The 11,001-nt window shown below is 36.1% G+C and overlaps 2 protein-coding genes across 2 annotated transcripts; both read right to left on the reverse strand.

Moving 5' to 3' along the window:
* Positions 1-522: 522 nt before the first annotated feature.
* LOC131692713 (uncharacterized) lies at positions 523-1,003 on the reverse strand. The gene is made up of 2 exons (XM_058979922.1): positions 811-1,003; positions 523-753 (listed from the first exon to the last, which is right to left on the reverse strand). Exons 1-2 carry the CDS (start codon positions 992-994, stop codon positions 626-628), a joined length of 312 nt encoding a protein of 103 aa, XP_058835905.1. The 5' UTR covers positions 995-1,003; the 3' UTR covers positions 523-625.
* A 23-nt stretch (positions 1,004-1,026) lies between these two features.
* LOC131687322 (uncharacterized) lies at positions 1,027-1,739 on the reverse strand. The gene is made up of 3 exons (XM_058971400.1): positions 1,641-1,739; positions 1,070-1,543; positions 1,027-1,038 (listed from the first exon to the last, which is right to left on the reverse strand). The coding sequence occupies exons 1-3, from the start codon at positions 1,722-1,724 to the stop codon at positions 1,027-1,029; spliced, it is 570 nt and encodes a 189-aa protein (XP_058827383.1). The 5' UTR covers positions 1,725-1,739.
* Positions 1,740-11,001: the final 9,262 nt, after the last annotated feature.

Here is an 11,001-nt window from a genome sequence, read left to right on the forward strand (position 1 = left end):
TTTGATTTTGCCAGAAACATGGAATTGGTTCATATAGAATATTTTAATCTGAACAAATTAAGTTTTGGACACAACGGAAACAAAATTAATATTCTGGCAACATTGCTCGGGAGGGGTGTGTCATTTTCAACAGGGATTAGCCAAATACAAGAAGAAGCGAAAAAAGAAGTCAGCTGGCGGATCCTATCCTAGCATAATACCAAAAAATATCTCCTTCAAGAGTAAAATAACAACAAGTTTAGCTATTGACCATAGCAAATCAATAGCAAAGAGAAATCAAAACAATCAATAGCACAATATGCCATGCGTGGGCTATTGAATAACATTTGAATACCTAAAGCAGGTTTTCTACAGCAACAGCAAGATAATAGTAAATTAGGTCATTTGATCGTTTTTAAGGAATTTACAGACTTTAATGTAAAAAAGCAAATAATTCAATCTATAAGAAATGTTTATTTATTCAAAAACAATTCATTAAAACCATGTCAATTTTAAGTAAAATCAGCAGCCTTTGCGCCTCTGTTGATTGATATCGATTTCATTCTATCAATCTGAAAAATTGGAAGAGTAACAGTATAAGTATTATATTCTTAAATACAATACAATGCTATATATATGAAAACACTTAGGATCCTGATCGGAGAGTTGGGTTGTTGGCGACGACGATTGCAATGAATTTTGGAACCTTTCTCGCAATTTTTAATGCGGTGCCTCGAGGATCATTCAATAAGACCCTGCGTTCGAAAAGTCGATCTGCAAAGGAACCCTTGTTAATGATACATGCAGCTAGAGGACAGTGAGTTTATTTACCCTTGATGTATTCAACTTTTTTCGGGTCTAATTTATCCGGAGGATTCGATACTTCGAGCTGAGCAGGTTCTTCCATCGATGTTGCCTTTCTTTTGCCGCTTGGGTTGTTAGATCTTCTACCTGAAACAGTTGCATTTCCTATTCCTTCAGGCCATAGATGGAGCACCAGCTCCTTAACGAACATGTAGTCTGATTCATCGGCCGCCAGAGATACTTTCAGTAACCATGCTTTGTCCGGGTAACGTGGAACTCTGAAAACATCTCCCCCCGGTTTCTCCATCAATGCTTCCTGTAGCTTCATATTCAGATTCCTTAATTTCAAATTTTCCTTTCGCAATTGCGAGATTTCCTCTTGAAGTTGGGTATCGTTTGCACTGTTTGCTGTTCCTTCATTCAGTTGCCCGACGAATGGATTTGGATTAGATTCCGATCTGATCCCAACGTCAACAGATGGTTTCTCCAAAACTGACAAAAATCTGTCTGATATATCGCCGGAAACAATGTTCACCGAGGATTCTGGGCCAACTGTCAAATCTAGCGGGTCAACATCAGTGTTATCGGCGGAAAAGTTTTCGCCGCCATGCTCAGTGTCCGCGACAAAAATCGTATTAATATTTTCTTTATCCTCATTTTTCTTTAGCTGTTCCTCAACTATCAACAATTTTGTTTGTGCAGGGCCTTTGAAGCGCTTCTTGGGCTTAGATTTGGACTTGGCTTCCTGCGGGTCAGAAACCTTTTAAAATAGAGGAAAAGCGATTTGCGAATAAGTAAGGTTATGTTCTATGCCACTTGAGTTTGCACATTTTAATTAATGGCAAATATGTACTTACGGTTTTTTCCATGAACACCATATTGGCAGCGTTAGCTGACCTCCCAAAAAGCTTTCGCGATGCTGTTTTCCGGGTTCTCCCCATATTGCGTCGTTTTTTTCGCACATGTCCACCACGAGCATACAAAGAGATTATCGCAGAAAAATTTATTTTGACATGTCATGACATGACCCCGTAGCTTACAGTTCGACACAGATCTTTCAATAGGGCCAAAGTCGCAATGTACTCAAATGGAGAAAAATCAGTTTCAATATACGGCGATGCTTTTCTAAATGTAGTTTTTATTGTAGGTATAAATTACTTTATGACCATGTTTTTCCGGAAGCATCTTTGGTTAAACCTTATGACAATATAACAAAGAATTTAATTCCTATGTGCTTTTAGTGGGTAGAAACTAAAAAAATGCTCACGCCCAATTTGCATCCCAGTCGTGATTTCGCCCTTCAGCAACCACCATTTGCGGAAGGGCTAAACGGAGTACATAATTTTCAGAAGGGCGCGGTAAAAGGGCTAAACTGACTCTGTCTTGCTGGGTAGGGCTGGGTAAATGGGCGAGCTTGACAGTATACTTTTTAATAGGGCTCGGCAAATGGGCGCATAGAAACCCAATGTAAATGAAAGGGCGCGTGCATCTTTTCTTCGAATTACATGAAAATATCGAAATATTCGAATGTTTATGTGCAACAACTATCGAGTAGACATGATCATAGTAGATATTGCTTATCATTTATATAATAGAACCGCCGTTTAAAGAATAATTTTGTGAATAATAACCGTACGCCCGGTTCTGTCAAAAAATGTAAGTTTAGCCTTTATATTCCATATGAGAAGAAGGGCCTAAGTCGAAATCTCGAAGAAAATGCATTTTTCGCCGTTTTGTTTTCTTTAATTATAAATCGAACTAAAAACCATTTTAACTAATTTTCACCTCAATCTTGTAGTATTTTTGTCGCATAATGTCATAATAGCGAAAACGCAGTTTGTTTACATTTGCGATTTAAGCCCTAATGAAAGATCTATGTCGAGTTGATCATATAGTAAGTTGTCCTTGATTGTAAAGTGCAGTCATGCACTAAAAGATGGCAAAATCCTACCAAAATAATCTATTCGAAAATCTTGAATCTAATAATTTGGCTGCATGTTGTAGTTAACGTTATCCATGATAGTAAACAAATTGCATAACAATAATGGCATATTTTGAATATAGAAATTATGCTAGTAGGGTAACTAATCTGATTTAGACCCCGACATGTTTGACCCTTTTGATACATTTGTCTCGTTTACTAGCAAGTTCCACGAAATAAGTTAAATGGTTAAATGAATATAACTACATTATTTGGGTTGCTTTTAAAAATTAAACATACACGCAGAAAAAAGATTTGTAGGTTCAATAAAATTGTGCATTAAATTCAATAAATTAAATTATTGGTCGGGAGACAATAAAATTATTTATTGAATTCAATAAAATTTATTTATTGTTTCAATAAAACAAAATTATCGTTCCGTTTTTCAATAATTATTTTATTGAAATTAAAAGAAAATTATTGATACTAAAAATGTATTTATTGAAAGCCAAAATTTGTTGTTGTTCTAATAAAAAATATTTTCATGCCAATAAGTTTGTTTGTTAAAGTGATAAACAATAAATGATTGGATTCAATAACACATATTTTTGGTTTAAATATGCTAATTTTTTCTGCCTGTAGTTCATCTCTAATTTCAAAATTGTAATTCGGGTTTAACAGTAGGTTGTCATAAAATATATTACAGTAAGATTCCGTTTTTGGCACTGTCTTACTGTTACCAATTCATTGGAGGGAGAACCGAAATTTAATATAAGCATAGCTTACTGTGCTGACTGCTAACCGTTTCATTCTCATTTGTCTAGTTGATTTGTCATCAGTATCGTGACGGAGCTTAGCATTAGTACGGTGACTTTGTATGATATGGAGCTCATAAACAACAACAAATCAATTTTATCAATTTATAAATCCACGGTTCAAGTACAATCAACCGAAATGACTGCTCAAATCAGACAAGTTTTCAATTCCGAGTGTACACACAGAAAATGTATTTGTAGGTTCAATAAAATATGGATTAAATTCAATTAATAAAATTATTGGTCGGAAGACAATAAATTTATTTATTTTTTCAATAAACAAATTTATTGTTCCCTTTTTCATAATTTTTTATTGAAATTAAAAGAAAATTATTGATATTATAAATGTTGAAAGCAAAAATTTGTTGTTCTGATAAAAAATATTTTCAAATCAATAATTTCGTTGGTTAAAGTGATGGGATTCAATAACACATCTTTGGTTTAAATATGCTAAATTTTCCTGCGTGTATGTGATGAAAATAGCGACACTGTCAACATTAATACAATCCGTCAAAGTCATTCCAAACAAACAAGCAACTTCTCGAACCTATGAATTTTAGAAGTCGTTTGTTATGACATTAATAGGTTTGTTAAATTTTCGAACACTTTGGTTGAATCTATACCAAATAAAACAAAATTGGACCCAGCATCCATTTTTATAGAATGGCTACCTTCAGTCGACAAACTGTGGTCCACCGTACAAGTCCAGCTGTCATAATGATTAACGACGCTGAATCGCTCTGGATAAAGACTCGACCAGGCTTGCGAAATGTACTGGAGAATGACACGAATCAGCAGACAGTCATGCAGTATAACTGCCGGCAGCTGCCGAACGCAAATTGCTATAACAGCTACGACTGAAAATGTCAAGGATCTCATCACATTTTCATTCCGGAATGTTATGTTCGTTCTTTTCTATAACTTCTCTTTTTCTTCCGAATCCAAGACCGACATGCTGTGGTAAACAGCTACCCTTTCTTCATGCTGTGACCGGTGAGCTACACAGTTCGGTTTTCGCTAGGCGCTCAGTGTAATTATTGCTATCGGTACTCACCCCATACAGAACACTCAATAATATATTCCCGTTTCGCTGTGCATCGGAAATTTTCGTTTTCTTTATTTTCGCTTCCTGCTGCCTCTCGGTAGGCTGACACCGTACAGTAGCTCAGCATTCTACGCATTTAGTCTATCAGTGCAAGTTCGTAAGCCGTTTGGAATAGTTGATTGAATTTATATGCGCAAGTACCCATCGAGAGCCGATATATGTATTCTATCTCAAAGTAATATGGATTGTGCATTAGAGTGGGACATGGTTATATGAAAAAAATAAAATTTCGCTCCGAGTAACTTTTTGGGTCCCATTTAGCTCGCAGAACAACTCTGCAAATTTTTAGTTCGATCGGTGAAACTATATTTTTGCGCCCACGGTTTAAAGTTTACATGGGATTTCGTATGGGGAAAACGTCTTTTGCAAATTAATTCTTCCAAGAGTCACCCGTTACCTCCTAAAAATAAATGGATATCTGATTTTTATAGGTAATTTGTCATGGAAATAAAGTCTAGAAGACTGCAAAACAATCTGATGCCTGTGGAAAAAGTTATTAAGCAAAAACCGATTGATGCCCTGAAGAATGATGAAAATTTTACTTTTCATAGCATCACTGCTGCTGATGGTCGAATTATATACAAAAATTTTAATTTTCTCTTTTTATATACAAAAGAAGACTCAATTTATCCCTCAAAACTCTTGCGAAGTGGCCAAACAGTATGGGAAAATGATTTAGACACATTAAGAGAATATCAAAACACAATTGCATACAATTGGACAACCAACAACAGTGGTGCTAGAAAAAATGAATTTTTTTTCAATCGTCAGAGCATCAATTGGTTTCAGCTTAATAACTTTTTTCTTAAGCGTCAGATCGTTTCGTAGTTTTTCAGACTTTGTTTCTGTGTTAAATTTCCTACAAAAGCCACATAACGGTTTATTTTTAGGAAGCAATGGGCGACTCCTGGAGGAATTATTTTGTGAAAGTTAATTTTCCCTTATAAAATCCCGTGTAAACTTTGAACAGTGGGCGCAAAAATATAGTTTTAGGGATCAAGCTAAGAATTTGCACAGATGTTCTAGGACTAAAATGGTACCCAAAAAGGTGCTCGGAGCTGGAATCTATTTTTTGTCCCACCCTATTGTGCATGCTTATGTAGAATACATTTCCTTTGAATATATGTACATTATGAGTACGACGTATCAAGGGACAATTATGCTACATTTTTTTCGTTTGCCCGCTTGTATTTCGCGAAAAAAAATGCATTTAAAACGAGCAATCCGTGATTCGCCTGAGAACAGTTCAAGCAATGAAATCAAATGTTATGAAATACTCCGTTTTTTAAGTATTTATGTTTAGCTAGCTTGAAAATTGATCAATATTCTTGTACTGAATGAACTTTAGTCTTCGTGCCACGTGTCGACGAAACGTATAATTATTCCTTCTCTAATTTATAGACATATAATGAGTTTTACTATTGGCGAAATGCTCAGTTCATGCAAACTATTCTAAAAGTCGAACATGACTTTTATTTATAAGTAGAATTTATAAAGAGAGACAACTGCAGAAATTTACAGTTCCTCCCTTTTAAAATTTCCTAAGACAATAGCTACTATATTACTATACACATTTTTGCTAAATATCAAAACTGCAGAACTGAGATTCCATTAAATGTTGAAAGGTAAAAGTGTTTACATTTTGATATTTATAGCATCGATTTAGCTAAAAAAATTATGATTATTGGTCGATAATATGTCAAAATGTTCTCGCGCCTCTAAAGCAGTAGTCAACATATTGCAACTACTGTTTTATTGCCTGTATGGCAGTTGCAAATACCAACATCTATATTGCCTCCAAGGCAAAAAAAAATTTCTAGAGAAATAAAATTCGTACGTGTATCTTACCATGTAAAACTTGAAATGAACTTTAGTATGTACAGGAGATTGGATACATTTGATTAGGTTTTTGTTTATTTTTATGTTAAACAAAACTTTTCATTGCAAAATTTGCATTTGAACTGTAATAGGTGTGGATAATATGTAAATTTAGATATCATGGATGTCAGTAATGACAACAGTTTAAAAATGACGCATCGTGAAAACGTGGGGTAATATAATCTCCTGTCTACTAGGGCTAAAAACAAAGCCGACCATGTCTAATAGATACGAAAGTTCTAATCACATAACCTGACGTAATATCTAACAAGATTACTTTTTAGATTCATGATAAACTTTTACTTTAGGTTAATTCAGCCATTTACGATAAATAAGTGCACAGTGGGGCAGGAACGAAAATTAGCAAGACAAAACCTCTAGCGCTTTGGGAGTGCATTTCTTTTAGTTGCTATGCTCAGCAAAGTATCTTGGTTTTATCTGCGCCTTAAGTGGCGCTGCCATGTTAACTTTTTTATTTCGCATCCCAGAGGTTTGGTGTTTTCTGCAAAGTTTTAGAATGTTTCAAAATACGATAAGTTGTCGAAGACAGTTGAGCTCTATATCTTCAAGTAACAAAGTTATATCGATTATTATAAAATTCTGCTGAAAATCACTTTTTAAGTAGTGTTTGCCTTGTTTTCGTTAAATTTATCACTCACAACATAACAATCCTATCAGGACTGATGTTTTGCATCTATTATAGAAGACTTTGCAAATATTCAACACGTTTAAAGAGAAATATGAGCAAAAGTATTAAAAAAATTGTGATTCTAAAAATCAGTTTTCTCAGAAAGTTGCAAGTTATCTACGTTTTTAGTCTACCATATATGTCCTACCAAATGTGAAAATACGCTGGATGCATATTTTGATATATCTTGTTGTGAAATTGTGATGATTAACCGCCCGGAAGTCGTGTTAATGCTTCCCTAAGCGTGCAGCCGCTGATGCTCAAAGACGGTTTCGCTGGAGTAACTGAACTAGTGAATTCGTGTGACTGTCGGAAGGTTAGACGCAAAACAACAGTCCTGATAGAATTGTTGTTGTGAGTGATAAATTTAACGAAAACAAGGCAAACACTACTTAAAAACGTTATTGTCAGAGGAATTTTATACTAATCGATATAACTTTGTTACTTGAAGATATAGAGCTCAACTGTCTTGACAACTTATCGTATTTTTGAACGTTCTAAAACTTTGCAGAAGACACCAAACCTCTAAGATGCGGAATAAAAAAGTTAACATAGCAGCACCACCTATGCGGTGGAAATCTAAACTAATTTACATTTTCAGAATAAGGCGCAGGTAAAACCAAGATACTTTGCTGAACATAGCAACTAAAAGAAATGCACTCCCAAAGCGCTAGATATTTTGTCTTGTTAATTTTCGTTCCTGCCCAACTGTGCAGTACTGTTTAGCTGGATTGTCCAACATTCAATAAAATATAATATAATTTGCTCACGAAGAAAATATTTTCGACCGATTAATAGTGTCAGATACTGCAAATGATGCGAATCAAGAGTACCTAATGTAAATTTTCATTAAAAAGCTGTTTTTTCTGGACGAAGACCCTTATTTATTTATTTATAAAGGATTAGGCCAATAAATCAACAATTTGATGCAATAAAATGTAGAATAAACATATATTTGAAATTCCGCGCCCAAAAATTTTGGAACATAAATTTTTCAGGCGCACCAACATTTGAAGCGAAAATCAACTAGCTAAATTTACTGATTTAGCGTCATCTACAGTTGGTGTCACTGTTATTGAACAAGATTTAGATTTTAATATCTGAACTCAAATATGTATATGAAAATGGCATTCGTCGTTTTATGGAAGCTACCACAGCTACCTTTCATAAATAGGAACAATATCTCAAATTTACCCGGAATAATTTATAATCTGACGTACTCCTGGGGGTGAATTCACACCCAGTTGAAAAAACACTGTTAAGGACGACTCAGACGATACATCAGCTTCCGTCAACGTCAACGGAACGTCACCGTTCCGTCAGGATAAGTTACATGCAGTTAAATGGGGGCATTCACACATATCATCAACGGCACGGAACGTTTTGGCATGCGGCACGTGTGAACGGGCGCAAAAGAAAAGTATTTAACATATCCTGACGGAACGGTGACGTTCCGTTGACGTTGACGGAAACTGATGTATCGTCTGAATCGCGCTTAAAGCTTTCCAGTCACACGACTTGACGTGCTTTCTATAAAGCGCGATTCAGACGATACATCAGCTTCCGTCAACGTCAACGGAACGTCACCGTTCCGTTAGGATAAGTTAAATACGTTTCTCTTGCGCCCGTTCACACGTGCCATACGTCAAAACGTTCCGTGCCGTTGATGTTGTGTGTGAATGCCTCCATTTAACTGCATGTAACTTATCCTGACGGAACGGTGACGTTCCGTTGACGTTGACGGAAGCTGATGTATCGTCTGAGTCGTCCTTAACAGTGTTTTTTCAACTGGGGGTGAATTCACCCCCAGGAGTACGTCAGATTATAAATTATTCCGGGTAAATTTCGACTTATTATACTAACATTTCCATCGAATTATTGTCTCTATATCATAGAGTCAATAATTCGATGGAAATATTAGGATAACAAATTGAAATTTACCCGGAATAATTCATAATCCCACGTACCCCTGGGGGTTAATTCACCCCCGGTTGAAAAACATTGTTCTATAATGAATTTTTTTTATATCCTGGTGGATTCATTTTGGACTTCAGCCAAGGATGCAACACGATTTCTAGAACGGTTTGCCTCCTATCCAATAGAAATGGAATTTTCAGAAAATAAGCTTAGATATTTTCCAGCCCGATAAGCATACGTAATGCATCCAAAAAACCAAATGTTTAGTGAGAATAAAAAGAATATTATATTAGGTGACCAGTCTCTCACTCTACTTTAGCGCCCGTCCTCCTTACGTCCTGCTAATGGCAAAACCAATACGTTCTCTCCCAGCTGTCGGAAGGAAAATGTTATGACATCGCTGTTATAGCTATGAAACAGCTCCGCTCTTGGGCGGTCATGACATCTCGAAATCATAACATTCCCGAAGAACAAGTTCAAAACGAATTGGGCAATACCGTGTAAGTTCATTAATACACTGCACCACTCAGAAACAGCAATGTCTTCGGCTACTGTTGGTGACCGCAACGAAGTGAAGAGTTCCGCTTAACGCTCGTGTGTGTCATACCTCTCGCGGTAACCCGCAGCACTCATTAAGCCACTGATATGTTACAGCAGCATGTGGCAGCAGTGCCTGTGGCTGGTTGTGATTGTATGCAATTCGGTGCCAGTCGAATTTGATGTTAACGGTTCGCAAGCCTGGACTCGACACGTCTATCGTTTGTTTACCATTTATCTGTCAGTGTCATTCCAATCGAGCACGAGCCTGTCAATGGCCCTCGTTCCAGAAGGATTCTAAGCGATTTTCTTCGGATTGAGAGCTTTTGACAGGTCTCGTGCTCGATTGGAATGACACTTACAGATAAATAATAAGAACAAGATAGAGATGGCGAGTGTTTATACAGAGCGTCTTTAATAATGACATTTGAACCTTGGACTTCTTCTGTGCAAAAAACATTAAATTTTAATTTCACTTGTAATTATCTAATTATCGATCCTACATCATCATGTCTCGCAGACGACGTAACGACTATTTATCGGCTGCTATGCATGGAAAGAAGTACGAGAAAAAGGTATTTACAAATAATATTTACAAAAAATGATAATGATAAAAAAATCAGCCTAGGAAAACTATAAGTCGACCCCAAAGTAAATCGGATCCCGAACAGGCATGTCTGGATGCATTGCAAACTTGCAACCTTATAGAATTGTCTGCTATTGCCTCGAAGAACGTAATACGATCAATCCCTATTGAACAAGCAATTCATCAGCCAATCGATTCGAACATTCGGCAAGTTAAATTAATTCAACTTCCAGCCGACGGTTGCAGCCCAGCTGTAGGAACACCTCAAGAGTTGTTGAGGAATACGGATGGGTACAATATTCCAAATGACGAAGAGGAGCAGTATGAGGATGAAAGTGACAATGGAAGCAAATCACCACCCAGAGTTGACGATTGGAGTAATTTCTTAAAGGTTTGTTAGCGTTTCCAGTACAATTTTGAATCATTGCAATTAAGAGATGAAATTGACAATCATTTTGAAAGAAATGTCAATATAATTTACCTACGAATATTTGTTGTGCTTGTTTTCTGCCTACATCAATAGATCTCTTGAATATTCAAAAATTGCAGGATTTGATGCTTTTTCTGTTTTTCTAGATTTTTTCGAAGAAAACTAATCAGCAATTCCAAGCACACTCAGATATTCTAAAAGTTGAAGTTTTGTTCATGGTCCTGAACTATTATGTTCGCCATAACTTGTCGCAAGAAGCATTGGACGATCTTTTGATGATGCTAAACGTTATTGCCGGTACGAAAACATTGCCTGAAAATTTAGCAACATTTGCATCTGAA

Source organism: Topomyia yanbarensis, chromosome 3 (genome assembly GCF_030247195.1).
Source record: "Topomyia yanbarensis strain Yona2022 chromosome 3, ASM3024719v1, whole genome shotgun sequence".
NCBI lineage: Eukaryota > Metazoa > Arthropoda > Insecta > Diptera > Culicidae > Topomyia > Topomyia yanbarensis.